General features: G+C 39.5%; 1 protein-coding gene across 6 annotated transcripts in view; it reads right to left on the minus strand.

Annotated features, from left to right (window-relative positions):
- Positions 1–15,953, minus strand: part of znf385a (zinc finger protein 385A) — a 131,353-nt gene that overhangs the window by 42,223 nt on the left and 73,177 nt on the right. For 5 of the 6 annotated variants that reach the window (XM_036590960.1, XM_036590965.1, XM_036590959.1 and 2 more), the window contains one exon: positions 2,763–2,908. In XM_036590960.1, coding sequence (XP_036446853.1) covers positions 2,763–2,908 — 146 coding nt within the window. Of the gene's footprint in view, positions 1–2,762; positions 2,909–5,776; positions 6,532–15,953 lie in introns of those variants that run through there. The other variant, XM_036590963.1, reaches the window with a different exon arrangement.

Genomic DNA, 15,953 nt, shown 5'->3' on the forward strand with positions numbered 1-15,953 from the left:
TCTGCTGGGCAGCAGGCACATTTCCCCCATCTTCCTCTCCCTGCCTCTACCGACGTGGCCCTGTGGAGCCATTACTGCAAAGATTTACAGCCTGCTGCAAAGTTAAAAATGCAACACAATCTACAGATGCCTGTCCCTAAATACACTTTACCCAAAACTATAACTGAAATAGACTAACACAATCATAAGCTCTTACTCTTTTATCTTTCTCAACATTAAACCATCATTTGGCATCTTATTACATACATAATTTACAGGATATGGGAGTAAAATGGGCAATTTTGAGTCACTTGGTTGAGATTTGTTGAGTTGGCACATAAAGACAGTATTTTCTCTCTCTTTCTCGCACTCCGCTTTGAGACACAGCCAAAGGGCATGCCATATTTTACAGCAGCAACAAGTGCTAGCATACAACCAAGCCAAGCCCCAAATCGCAAATCAAAATTGGCTTCTATATACTCCCGAAGCCTCAGGCATGCTTTGCTCACATGATCGGGCTGTCGTTATCGTTTTGCTGACCAGGAGCCTCATTTGCATTGCAGTATGCAATCTGGGAAAAATGCACCATGTGGACAAGGAGCAGGAGTGCTGAGAGAGAGAAATGGCTAGCACTGGAACTGAAATGATTAGCCATAACTCTCGCTTTATTATTCCAGACCTGGCAGAAATCAATGGAAGTGACCAAAGCAGATAAACACCCCACAGACATTTGAAAAGGTGCAGGCGATAGTCGACATATAGGAGATAGGAAAGTATCCCTGGTTGGCATGTTAGCATAATTTAAACCACACTGTTTTTGTCTATTCTAACTACGTTGGCTGCTCTACGTACCGAAAGCTGACACAATATGTTTGAATCAGCAAAAAGTTTCAATTATATGATGTAAGGCAATGTGCTAATAATTTACGTATATTCATTCAAAAGCTTCAACATGCTAAAATGAACGAGCAGCATTTGGAGATGGGTCTTTACAACCCACATGAAGAAATTTACAGGTAAGAAAAACCATTTATCAAAATATAAAACATACCAAGCTCAATAGATAATGATACTAATTAATTACTTGAGGTCATACACTTCATCACATGTTCAACTGCTTAATTATTTCCCAGTCACACAAATATTTTGAATACTAATTTTCAAAAAAGAGCTTTGTGGATGTTGTTACCAGGCGCTCTGTAATAGGTCTACGCTGTATATTCTTTGTAACTGGAGTACAGTCTGTCTTCATTAGAGTAGGCTGCTCAGCCCAGCAGACAGCTGACAGGATAACAGGTAACATTCAGAAACAGGCTGTAATATTTGGACATATATTTCTTCTAAAGGAGTTATGGTAAAACAGTAAACACAATTTAAGAACATGTTACCTAATTGCCAGTTTCAAGTTTCAAATGTCCATGTTAAAGACACTATCACTGTAAAATATACTGTAAAATTTACAGCAATTTACTGGCAGCAGAGTTGCTATTATAAGTTAGTAACTATGTTTACAGTAAAATAAGTGTAGAGTCTATACACAGTAAAGTACTGTAAAATATTAACAATAATAACCTGTAAATATTTCACAGCTTTTTTTTTTACTGTATATTTGCTTTACAACTGCCTTTACAATTGACTGGTATACTACTGTAATTAATGCACTGGTCTAAATGCTCAATCCTTTACAATATAAGCCAGTATTTTACTGTAAAATAAATACTGTAAATTTACAGTGGCACCATGTGACCTTGAGAGGTTCAAATGATTCAAACATGAGGTCACAAAGATGAATCATAAGATTTGAGGTGTTGCCCCCATTTGCAGCGATTTTCATTCAGCATGTTCTGTAGACAGCATGACCATCTTCAATCAGGTTTCCCTCTGCAGCCTAAAAAAATACGACTCAGTCCTCTTAGAAGGCTGAAAATGGGTCTGTGGGACCCATTTTCAATGTATGCCAAAAGAAAAAATGATGCGATTTATTATTATTTCAACCCCAGATTCCTTGGCCTTTTCCTTTGCTCATTTTCTGTGAAGAACATATAAAATAACACATTTTCAGTGACTTCACACTGTTCACCCCCTACACATTTATATTACACATGGTGGTGCTGGGGTGAACCTGTGGGGAATAAAAGTATGGAGGTACTCTGTCCCTTCACTCTGTACTCAGCCTACATGGCCTGCTGTTAGTGTGTGTGTGTCTGTGTGTGTATGTGTTTGTATATGTGCATGTGTGTGAGGGTGGACAACATGGACAGGCTGCTGACTGGCTACAGTTGCTAAAGGAGAACCCTATGCTGGCCACTTGTGATATTTTAAACATTTGGTACTTTTACATAAATTGTTATGGCTTTATTGATTTAAAAAAACAAAAATTAGTGGGTCCACCAGACCACTGAGTAACAAAAACATGAACACCAGACAAGGGTTAAAATTTGAAACAGTAATACAAACCATCTGAAATTCCACCGTTATTTACTTTGAAAATGGTAACTGTTTCATCACTAGCTAGAAGTGCTAGTCAATTAAAACAGTATCTAATAAATTATGCATTCCTTTCTTGGCCACAAAAAGCTTTGTACTGATTTTATTGTCTTTAATCCATTACTGTCTAAATAGTTCCTCCAGTCACATTTGTGTATTGACTGTAATTTTAAAAATCATTCTGAAGTGTAGGAAAGTGACTGAATTGAATCATGGTGATTCAGTTGAACACTTCATGATTCATTCAGTCATCCTTGAAGAACCAGAATCAAACTGAATCATTATGAGGTGCTCACCGTGTTAAAATTGTGGAAGAGTCCAACGCTATGAGGCGGTGGTGTCTCCATGGGGAACTGCAGGAAGGGCTTCATGTCCAAATGAGGCTGGATGACTGTGGGGGTCCGCAGAAATGTGGGGACCGCCCCCGTTCGGTTGATACTTCCTGTGAACAACAAAGGAGAAGAAGTTGTTATGGGCTGCTTTTAACCTCTGGGAACATAATTATCATCATCGATCCTGGGCAGGCATGCATGGAGAGCAGTAATGAAGATGCTGGAATAAGTAGCTGTTCTGATTAAGCACCTTTTGTCAACATTCGACACATAGCTGTAAGTCGTGTGTTATGAAACAGCCTGAGCTACTGTCACTGTCATCTGCCTCTCTTCCTTCCTCCCTCTCTCTCTTTCTTCTTATCCCCTGCCACCAGTGCAACCTTGTGGATGAGTCTCTGAAAGGAGCCACTCTTCAGAATGCAGCTTTAGCAAGCAGTTACTTAAAGCTGCTTAATTTTCACAGCTGGATTTTCCTCGCCTCCAATTCCCTGCAGTCTTAAATCTCTTCTCACTTCTCTGTCTCTCTCTCTCTCTCTCTGTCTATCTCCCCTCGCTCTATCTTTCTCTCTCTCTCAGCCTCCTCCTTAATCTCAGACTTTTTTCCTATTCCTGCTTCTCTTTCAAGATGGTTTGTCAAGCTTCTCCTTCGCTCTCTTGATTTTGCAGCACAGTTCTCAGATTGGTTCTCAGTGAGGGCCATCACTGGATGGGGCTGAAAACAGGGCTGTCATTGATACTGCTGTCACTGAAGAGAAGAGAAGAGAAGAGAAGAGAAGAGAAGAGAAGAGAAGAGAAGGCCTGATTGTAAGTCTGCTGGTTAGAGAATACATGTTCCAGATGACACTGTGAGGCTCTAGTAGTCCAGACTCCCTCACACACTCCCTCACCCTCTCAGCTCCACACATTCAAACACTGCAGGTAGACTGAGACTGAGCCTGAGACAAGCGCTTTTCACAGGGCGCTGAGGGACTGTCCCTGCAGCCCCTGACTGCAGCCTACAGCACAGTGCCCTCTGAACTGCAGCACACGTCACTGCTGCTGCATTTGTCATTGCAATGCGGCACTGGCATCACACACTGAGAGTGCAGCTCGACCAATCAGAGACGGAGATGATGCCAGCCTCTTTAGTCTGTAGTGACGCCAGCTGTGACACAGAGAGAGAGAGAGAGGGAGAGAGAGAGAGAGAGAGAGAAGAGAGAGAGAGAGAGAGAGAGAGAGAGAGAGAGAGAGAGAGAGAGAGAGAGAAAGAGAGAGAGAGAGAGAGAGAGAGAGAGAGAGGCAGACTGAGGGTAAGAGAGAGATAGGGAAAGAGAGAAGAGAGAAAAAGAGACAAGGAAGAAAGAGATAAAGTGAGAAAAAGAGAAGAATGAGAAACAGCATAATAAGAGAAAGAAAGAGAAATGAGGAGACAGAGAGAAGGCGAAAGAGAAATAAAAGAGAAAGAGAGCAAGATAGAGAGAAAGAGAGAGAGAAAGACAGGTAGAGGACTGTGAGAAGTGAGCTCTAGTGGGGGGTGTGTGTGTGTGTGATGGGCAGGCTGAGTGCACAGTCGTCCTTGCAGTCACAGTCATAGTGTGTGTGTGTGTGTGTGTGTGAGTGTGTGTGTGTGTGTGTGTGTGTGACAGTGCGCCAGTGTGTATAAATCAGGTCCCGGCTGCTTCCTTGACCTAGTGTATAATTACCTCATTAAATTAAAGCACCCTTTCGGGACCTGGCTCTCATAGTAAATCACACTCAGCGCACGTGTGGGTGTGAGCATTTATATATCATCACTGTCATAACCAACTTTATATCGCCAAAACTTCATTTCTTTGAGAGGAAAAAAACATGTTTAATTTTAATGTACTTAAATGCAAGATTGGTTCCAGGTAATTCTGGAGCATTTCCATGCAATGTATGCACAGCGTACAGGGCAGCTGGCAAAAAACAGAGCTAACAAAGGTTTCAACAAAAACACTGGGGACAACAATGCAGTTAAATGTGGGTGGGAACATAGACTCATTAGGGTGGGAACAAACTGATTGGGACATTTCTAAACCAATCCAAAGCTCAAAGCTGGGGGCGATGCTGTGCTTGTCAACATTGTCAGATGCCCAACAAGCCTGTCATTAGACCATGGATATAATGTAAATGGATAAATAGTCTTCCTGAAAAACTCAAAATAAGCATGTGCATATGTGTTGTGTGTGCAGAGAACATATTACATACATGTTACATACTGTTAGCGATAACACTTTACTGGAAGGGTGTCTACATAACACATTCATAACATCTTACATAAACACTTCAAGGGGTAAAGCAAGGTCATTTTTATTGTGGCTGTTTACAAATGAGGCGTTTTACTGAAAATGATGTGCTTTTTTAAAATAAAAAATGTGAAATTTTATTTTGAAAAATATATCTCAGTAAAACGACATAGTAGTTCATAAACATAGACTTTATAAACGTTGATTTAAACATTCATTAATATGTTATGGAGTGTTTATGAAAGATGTTATGAATGTGTTATGTAGACACCCTTCAAGTAAAGTGTTACACAATTAACATGCAGTGGGAAAGCGGGTCCATTAGCCAACAATAGCGTTCGCTAGCTTTTTTTTTTTTTTTGCTTTTCTTATTGATTACTTCAGATGTTAAAAGAGCACAGACTAGAAGAATTTGTGTTCATTTTAGAGGGGACGTACTCTTATTAGCCGCAGATTTTGCCACAAATCAGCACCAACAGTTTAACATGTTGTATTCTTGCTCGGAGATGATGTCTGACCCCATGAGACTAATATGAGCACATGGTCGAATGACTGAACATAAAATAGCACTCACACAGTGGCACAGGGCTAACACAGTGGATTAGGTTTAATTATCACAAGAGTGCTACATATAGTAAAAAACACATGCACTTACAAGGTTTTCACATGACAGTAACAATATACATAGAAAATGATATACATGTACATAACCAGATCATAAAAAGCACTCACATGGCAGCACAGAGTCATATGGAGTGGATTAAGTTTAATTAGCATAAGAGGGCTACATATAGTAAAGTAAACAAGTAAATAAATAAATAAATAAATACAGCTGTCTCAGATCAGAGGCTTTCTTCATCAGCTCAAACGAGGGAGCTGATTAGACTCCGACAGCACTGCTAGATCCTCTGCTGACGGACAAACTGCCTTGATGATAATACTGCAGTCTTAACAGCCTAATCAAACCCCCATAGTGCCCAGCAGCTATGTTGTTTTGCCCCTGGATGATCTGAACTCTTTCCTAACTGCCCCCCGGCAACCTGATAGGGGCACGCGCGAATGACAGACAGGGCGGTCTGGGGGCAGCCTTTAGAAGTCGTTAAAAGCTTGTGACATGCCAAGAATCCTGCAACACACGCGGAGGCCATAATCACAGCTCTTAAACAGACTACGGTGCACGGACCGAGCCAGTAACCGCAATGCTGTGTACAAATACAGCTAGCGAGTGACGGGCTGCATATACATACAAACTCAATATGACACTCTGAAAAATGTGATGCACTGAATTTACTTCAATTGTGCACATAGTTCCTAAGTGAGTAAAATATATTACATCAGCAGAGGATGAAGTGAAAGATGAAATTGTGTTGACGTAATGTATTTTGTCATAATTGTAATAAAATCTTGCATCTCTGCAATGGTTTCTTTATATAAACAGAAAAAAATGTGTTTACCTTAATGTTGACTTGTATGTTAATGAGTGTTAACCCCTTAATATTCCAGCTTTATTTCATACAAAGGCTTATTATTCAGTAGCTACAGGGACTTGAAAACTAATGGATCTATTCTTAGGTTATAGAAGTGTGTAATAAAACTTTGGGCCTGCCAGCGGCCCCATGGCTTGTTTAGGGGTTAATATTAAATTGGTCCATATATACTCTGCACATGCCAGAGCACAAAAAACATTTCAAATCAATTTAACCACATGGGTTGTGGGAATCATGTTTTTATCACTTACCACATTAACTATAATAATTTTATTTGTTTTTTAGATTTTTAACAAAACAGAAAAGTCTAATTTGATTTTGAATAAAAGTATTAGCATCACATTTAATCAAAAATATATATACTGAATATATATAGTCAGGTACAAAAGACTGATTACCTCTGGTCAAAATATATTTTTGTTGATTTTCTAATTATTAACACATCCAATATATCAGTCTTCAAGGCACAGTAACAAAAGTAGTAAAAAAAAATCATCAAATAAAAGATAACTGTGCATAGAAATGTGCAGAAGGAGGATGTGTTGAATTATTTCATTTAGTCATCATCCATGCCTCTTATCCTCCTGGGTCATGGGGGTGCTGACTGGGTGGAAGGCAGGAAACACAATGAACACATCAGCCCAACACAGGGCAGACATAAAGACATACACAGGCAGACACACCTAGAGGCAATTTAGTTTCTCCAATTAGCCTGACTGCATGTCTTTGTACAGTGGAAGGAAACTGGAGTGCCCAGAGGAAACCCACAGAGACATGAGGAGAACAGGCAAACACTACACAGAGAGGACCCTGGTCATCCGACCGGGGAATCGAACCCTGTCAGACACAACTGTACCACCCTGTTTGATCAGGGGTGCACAAACTTATGCATATGACTGTATCAAATGGGTACTGTTTGATGATCATCCAAAATATGACTGTACAAAATGTTTTCACTTTAGACCAATCAGAATTAGTTCTGTGGCCTGTTTCTGTATCATACTAAATGTGGTTGTTGGACACTAATAGGTAAATGTATGTCTTCCTGTTCACTTACTTTGTCCAGTAATTATGCTGCTGTAATATATTTTATTCACACATTTGAATCAAGTAAATTCCACACATCGCTCTTTTAAGTGCACGGGTGCTGAGTGCTAGTACGAAAGACGTGCTCAGTGCTGCTTGGAAGGAGGATTTGGGAGCCGCTATTTGGTGTGAATAACAGAGGCGCAGTACTTTAGTGTGGGGGGGTGGGGGGCGGTGCACTGGATTTATAAATAGACAGAAGGGCATGGGAAGATCAAAGGCACTGGAAAGCGATTCACCAAACTGAAATAATTCCGGGTCTGTTCGGCCCTGATAAATGGAATAGCAGACGTTTGTGCTTTTCTCTAATACTCCAGTCTGGCAATCGTGTTTCTTAGTTGGCGTGTTTGCCATTCGCGCCGAGCTTGTGTAGTGTAGGAGAGGCAATAGGCGAAGGGGCGAAGATTAAAAAACAATTGGAGATAAGCAGTGATCATCACAGGGTCAAGAAAATAAGACACTGTGGATTAGAAAAAAATACTACTAATAAATAAATATTAACTCTTAAACCACATATGGGGACCTTTGGTTCCCCACATACAAAAGTGCATAACTTAAATATCGGTTTATAGTAATTACCCATTCATTTGTATAGGCTTCAGATTAATAACTGAGTAATAAGCCCCCAGTTTACTAGGTTAAAGGAGAATTTCACTCAGTTAAATGTCCACATAATTCAAGCTCTGAAACGTAAATAAAGGCATTCAGAGCATTTTAATGTGAAATGGTTCATTGTAGAGAAACTTTACAGTGGTGGTGACAAGAACCAGAGGTCACAATGGGTAAAACACAAATATACTTAATTTATTTACAATCAACACCTACATGTCTTTTATATATAATGTTGGTAATAGCAATAATTGAGGTAATCTGAAAGAAAATGTTTTCTGTGGGGAATATTTTGCCTTAAAACAAATGCATGTAGCTCTCCACCATGAATGGTTTAGCTCAGAGCCTTGTCTTAAAACTATCGTAAAACAATGCCTCAAGCATCAGGCAGCAAATTTACAACCATTTCATATTTTCACTTTCTTTGATGTAGCCTTTAGAGGCATTAAACTCTTCAGACATCTGGTTCCTATCAAAACCACTGTGAACAATTCTGACATCTTAATGGTTTAATGTTAAAGAAGTTTGGAAAAATCAGTGGAATTTCTGTTTAAACCCTCAGGGCCAACAAAATGGTGGTGGTTCAAGAAAATATGGTCAATGTCATATCAAAACCTTGTAACTTTGCTTTTATTTTTTTATAACCATTAGAAGAACACAAGCAGCCTTTTACAATGTATGAATGGGAGAAACTTACTGATACAGATTTTTATACAGTGGCGGTGATAGCAACCAGGTGTCACAATGTCTACAACACAAATACAGGCACTTTATTTACTATCCAAAATGACCAGTGAACCTCTTTCTGGTTTTATGTATAATGCTGATATAGTAAAATAGTGGTAAATCTCCTGTAAGGTAGTCTTTGGGGACTATTTGGCCTTATAACACCACGAATATATTTTAAAAATTGCATTTTAGCATAAAATTTTATATAAAAACTATTGTAAAATAATGTCTCAGACATGGTGTAATGTATTTGTTTACATTTTGTGTAATAACTTTCTGTGAGGTTTAAGAGATTAAATTCTTCGGAAGTCATCACCACCGTGAACAATTCTGATTAAGTGAGCTTCTCTGGAACAGAGCATTTCATCCCACACCACTCCGAATGACTTTGTTTACATCTTAAACATATTATTACATAGACATTTCTTTTTAATTCTAATTCTATTTCCATCCATCCATCATCTAAACCGCTTATCCTTCTGGGTCGCGGTGGGGTGCTGGAGCCTATCCCAGCTGTCATTGGGCGGAAGGCAGGATACACCCTGGACAGGTCGCCAGTCCATCGCAGGGCAGACAGACAGACATACACATTCACACACTCACTCACACCTAGGGGCAATTCAGCATGTCCAATCAGCCTAACTGCATGTCTTTGGACTGTGGGAGGAAACCGGAGTACCCGGAGGAAACCCACGCAGACACGGGGAGAACAGGCAAACTCCACACAGAAATGACCCTGGTCACCCAGCCGGGAATCGAACCCAGGTCATTTTTGCTGTGAGGCGACAGCGCTACCCACTGCGCCACCGTGCCGCCTTCTAATTCTATTTAATAACTGAAAAATAATCCTGCTCAATTTGCACATGTGTACAGGCAAATTTTGCTGGACTTTCACAGCTATCTGAGCTCCATCTCATTAGCTGGCTGACCAGCTCAGATGCGAGAGGTCAGTAGTTTAATTGGGTGAGGTGGGGCAGAAATGAGTGCAGTCGTGTCTTCAGGTGCAGAGAGTCACCCGGGGGAGCGGAGCTGCAGCCCTGGGCTGAGGCAGCCTGCTCCCCTGTGCAACATTACAGCAAATCATTATTTGAATACATGGGCTGTTTTGTAGTGAAGGGAGCTGGGAGCTGTACTCCCCAACCACTGACTGCGCTGTCTTTGTCCCCCCCCCACCCCCCTCACTCTCACACTCTGCATCAGACACAAAGAGGAAAAAGGGTTCGGAGAGAAGATAAGAGAAAGGAACGAGAGAATAGAAGATAGAGGGATTTTAGCTTTGGATTAATGTGAATGTCCCCCAGGTGAGAAGCAGTGACCCTGTACAAACTGTGAAGAGAAAGAGAATGAAATGGCCACATCTCTCACCCCTGCAGGGCCCTGACTGAGAACCCTCCATGCAATGTAGGACTGGTGCAGCTATAGTCTCAGAAAGCCAGGTCAGTGAAACCACTGCTCCGAAGAAAAACTACCTTCAGCGGGTGGGCAATACGATGATGTTATCAAATCATTGCGATAAATTATGTCAAAATACGCTTTTCTGAGCATATGATGGGATCAGTATTTATAAAACACTTCATGTTCACGTTACAAGTTGTTCATAAACTTCTTCAAGTATGGTGATGTTAGACTTATACTGTATCATCCACCCTCATTCAGGCCTCAATTAAGAGAACAGTGCCCATGTTCAGATACACATTTGTCACAATTACATACAGGAGAGCAGCCACTGCCTTCAGCTATCAGTGGCTCGCTAAATCTTTTATACAAGGCCAAATGTTTTCAGATCAGAAATTTTAAGGGTCAATGGAGAAATGCCTAATAGTCTACAGTTAGTATTGCCTTTTGGATATCTATTCAATTTACCTTCCTCTATTCTATTTATTTGTAGGTAATTACATAATTACATCATTAACCACACAGTTAGTTACATGTTGACTCTAATTAGTGATGTGTTATTTAATGATGTTTACTGTGATTGACTATTTCTTTCTAAGGAAACACTGGATTTTTCCATGTAAGGTTGGTTTGAGTTGGTACAGATTTCTTTGGGTTTTATAAAGTAACACAGAAGGAAAGTAATGAGAAGTGTGGCTAGTTTTCCAGAAAGTAATAAATGGAATAAAAAGTAGTAATAAAAAGTAGTCCCATTACTACAAGCTACGAATGATGCATATATAAAATGTAAGAAGAGGTGTTTCAAGCCACACATGATTATGTATAGGTTTAAATTAGGGCTGCATGATTTGGGGGGAAAATCCAATCGCGAATTTTCCGACTAATATTGCAACTGCAATTTAAATTGCAATTTTTTAAAAGGCTTGAGGCTTGACCCCTGAACATAGTGTGCCAAACTGCCAGTAAGTTGTGGTTGGATTTTTACAACATATGGAGATTTGGGTGCCTCTGATTGGTCTATCTCATCTACAGGCAGTTCACAAGCTCTTATTAGGTTCAATTTCCCCTCTTAAACCTTCAAACGACGTTTTTGCTAATGTACACACTTAAAAAAGATGGTTCTTTAAGGGTTCTTTAGTAAGGACTATGGTTCTATATAGAACCATAAACACTCATTGACCCATTTGCATGCTTTATGGAGAATGTGTTGTATGTGGTTTGATATAACACCTTTTTGAAAAGGGTTCTAAACAGCACCAACATGTTCTTCTATTGTTACAAGCTTGACATTGTAACAATAGCAGAACCCTTTTTGGTGCTATACAGAACCATATACAACATATTCTCAACCAGAAGAACCATTTTACCATGCAAAGAACCATTTAAGTATGAAATGTGTCTTTGAGTGTTTATGGTTCTATACAGATGTCTGTCTTTACTAAAGAACCGTCTAGAAGAACAAGCTTTTTTAAGAGGGTAGGCTATAATTTAAAAAATGCAGCTCTTATGATTTGAAAATTGCGTTGTCTTAAATTATACCATTTTGATATAAAAACAATTAATCCTTCAGCCCTAGTTTAAGTGCATTACTCAAAAAAAGTAGCACATATTTCTCTTATTGCTTCATAGACCTCCAATCCAAATTATGTCAGTGTCACTCAACAAAACCTCAGCGAAATGCATTTAATACCATGCAATTCATACTGGACATTGCATTCACCAAGAAACACAGCTGTGCCGATAGTTTGTAAACAATTTCTTAAGAGTTTGGATGTAAAAAGGTGATTTCTGAGAACATTCTCAGCATGTGTACATCTCAAAGCCAAAGAGCCAAACAGGAGGAACTCTGGAAGTGAATGATCCAGAGCCTGGTAGAAGTGTGTAATTACTACAGTGGCACAAATGAACGTTGTAAGCGGGAACATTTGGTGCATATTTGAGAAAGCAATCAGCAAGGGAAGAATCGTTTGCTCATCATCATTATTTTGCCACTGAATGCACACACGGCTGCCTCTTCTGACAGTTCAATTATTAAAGGCTGAGGCTCTGAGCTGCGCTATTCTTAACACGTCTTAATACAGGACGCTTCACCTTTTCCATTCACTGTTATTTCAGGCACGGTACTGGTTTGTTTTGCGTCGTCGTTTGCTATACTGAATATTTTATTGCAATTATCACTGAATGTCAAAATCAATTCTGGTGAAATCTGCACATTTGTTCTGATGCATTTCAAAGATTAGCCCCCAGACAATCCTGTATGATTAATTTATTAAAAGAGGTACTAAAGGTGCTCTTCATTTGAATCTAATCTCATTCACCTGGCCATTAATTTCTCCTTTACCCTGACCTTCCAGAAGGCCTGCCGTTTCTAAAGACAGCCTCAACAAATGGAAGCTGCAGCACAGGCTCCCGAGTGGCACATCCATATAAGTTGGCCCTAACATTGGGAAATAAGTAGTTTGATCCCACAGCTGATGCCACAGAATAATAGACAATGCTCTTTCTAGGTGTCCCTCCTTCTCCTCCTCCTTCTCCCCTCAACACTCAGTACATTCACTATTCTCCAAGTGTGTTAAGCTGTCCAATGACGCTGTGTTGGTGACAGTTTAAAAAGTTAATGGGTGGAATTGGACATGACTAATTACAAAAAAAAAAGCAGAAACACTAGATGTGCTCAGAGACCACATCCAAAACAAAACAGCCATGAAGTCCAAGTTATTTAATTTTTTCAGGAGAAACTTCTGATTAGATAATCAATAATCCATGTGCATAAGAAAGATCAAAGTCAAAGGAAAATAAGTGAAAAAATAGGAGTTTCCAAAAAAAAGTAATAATCAAACACAGGAAAAATGAGACAACAATGCAAGATCTACTAGACCACCAAAACCATCCCCATCAGATAAACAGCTTCCATTTTTAAAGAGACAGCAGAAAATACACAAGTGTTTCTGTTTCCACTGTGAGAAAACACACAACACTATGGGTCTACACTGTCAAGATGCTGAGAAAAAGAAACAAGAAAAAAAATGCAAATCAAAGAAGCTGCTGGTGTTCTCAGAACAATGTGACCACCTTAGAGTCCAGACCTCAATATCACTGAATGTGTTTGGGATTAACTGGATCATGAGAAACAGAAAATGCAACCAACTTCGAAGACTGAACTTTGGAGGTGTGAACATTTTTTTTTTTAATTTAAAGCCTCTGTAAAAGAATGTGAAAAATACAAAGTGTGAACACATTAAATACAAGAATAACTGGCCTTTTATTTAGTTGTTCGGCTTCTTTTTATTTTTTTCCCTGATGCTGAAAAATGAATAACTTTAACCCCTTAAAATCCCATATTACATACTGAGGCATATTATCCAGTAAGTACAGGGACTTCAATGCAAACTGGTTGAGTTATTCTTAGGTTAAAGAAGTGTATAATAAAACTTTGGGCCTGCTGGTGGGCCCATGGCCATGTAAGGGGTTAATGGCTATTTTGACTACAAAAAAAAAAAACATCAAAGGTTGCCATTTGCTTTTATAAAGTACTGTACTTTATGCATGCAAAACCCTCCTTTGCTGTGCAATCAAACAAGAGACAAAATCTGGCTTACAAAATGCCAAACTAGTTGCCATATCTGATGTGCTCACTTCTAGTAAACATTCCAATCATCAAAACTAAGAAATATGCCCTCATGTATCACAATTCTCAGGGTTTATTTTCCACAGTTAACAAAAAGAAAGCAACTGGGTTGCCTCCTATCTCTGTGCCACAGTGCCGCAGCTCCTGGGCCCATCCTGTGCTCAGCTGTGACCAAAGCTGCAGAAATGGCTCATTCATTTAGCCAGTTAAGGTCCAATTAGCGGACCGGCAGCACAGCTCTGCTTTGTATTCCACCGCCGTCTGCAGAGAGGCAGGAGAGAGCTGGAACCTTCACCTGACCTTGCCAAGCCAATATACCGTCCAAATCAACCTGCAGACAAAACAGCACTGCAGTGTATTATCACACACTCACATGTACTTATATATGCTTACACACACTGACAAAAGCAATACTTGATTCTACTGAGTACATCCTTTCCACATAAATAATACAGACTACTTCAACAAGATTAATGCCAATAGAACGTAAACTGAAAAACTGTGTTGATGTAATATATTTTATTCATGTCTAAATGATACACACATTTGGAGTGAGTACATTCAGTGCGTAACACTGAAAAAACAGGACCTTCATCTGACCTTGCCAAGCCACTATATACAACCCAAATTAACGTCTAGAGAAAACAACACTGCAGTGTACTCACACACACGCAGACATCTACGTACATACAGTGCCCTCAAAAGTATTTGGACATTTGTGCCATACTTGTATTAAGCTCAACCCAAGCAGCAATCTTTTTAAACAGACTGTTCCAAGACTGTCATTTACTTTCAGAAGATGACTGGTTTGTGTCAGATTGTTATCATTTGAGCAGTTTCTTTGCAGACGTCTGCAGGTTTACATTCAAAATGCCTTTGTACACCTCTGAATTTATGGTCCCATCAATGAACACAAGCTCAACGACACCACTGTAGAGAAAACGGAACCAGACTTTGATGTTTCCACCTCTGTGCTTTACAGCAGCCTTAAGGCAGTCTGGTTGGAATTCTTCTCCAGGCATTCTCTGCACAAAGAGTCTACCACTGGTTTGATGCTGTGCTTAAAGTCCTATTCTCTATTTTAACTTTGTTCAATATTTTATGAAATATAAAGATGTCATTACTGAATAAAGGAAACAGACAACAAAGAAGCTGCTGGTGTTCTCAGAACAATGGACTGACCACGTTAGAGTCCAGACCTCAACATCACTACATGTTTTTGGGATTACTTGGATCGTGAGAAAAAGAAAAACTAACCAACTTCTAAGACTGAACTTTGAAGGTGTCCCTGCGGATTTCTTTGACAAACTGAAAGCAAGTCTCCTGAAAAGAATGGAAGATGTAATAATGGCAAAACGTGCACGCTTGATACTGAAACTCAATCTGATATTGTATGTAGTTGTTAAATCTTCTCGTAATTTTCTGTTAAATAGATGTTTTCTGCTTTTCTCCTGGCACTTAAAATGAATAACTTGTACCTAATGGCCATTTTGACTTGTAATGAAATAAATGAAGGTTGCACAATAGTGTAATATATAATCATAGCCCTAAGAAAAGCATATATTTCTGAAATGGAAAATTTACATGAGAAAAAAGTACATTTATAGTAATTTTGTACTATACATTTTGGTCCTTTCGTGATGAAATGATCACACAATGCAAAGGCTTGCTGGCATTTTCAAGTGGTGTAGAAAGATAAGTATGGTGGGGGAGATATGAATTATGAGGTTTTGAAATGACAATATTTTACTCAGGTGACTCAAATTATATGCACATTTGAATCAAGTACATTCAATGCATTGCTTCTTTAGTCTCTCTCTCTCTCTCTCTCTCTCTCTCTCTCTCTCTCTCTACCTGGACATTAGCTGCCCTCACCTCAAGAGCACACCATGGATACAGTTCTGTTAGCTGCTGCATTGCTGCACTGAGTTATCCTGCAGTGCTTCTGTTCAAAGTGTCTGGGTCAACAACAGAT

The sequence above is a fragment of the Colossoma macropomum genome, unplaced genomic scaffold (genome assembly GCF_904425465.1).
Source record: "Colossoma macropomum unplaced genomic scaffold, Colossoma_macropomum, whole genome shotgun sequence".
Lineage (NCBI taxonomy): Eukaryota > Metazoa > Chordata > Actinopteri > Characiformes > Serrasalmidae > Colossoma > Colossoma macropomum.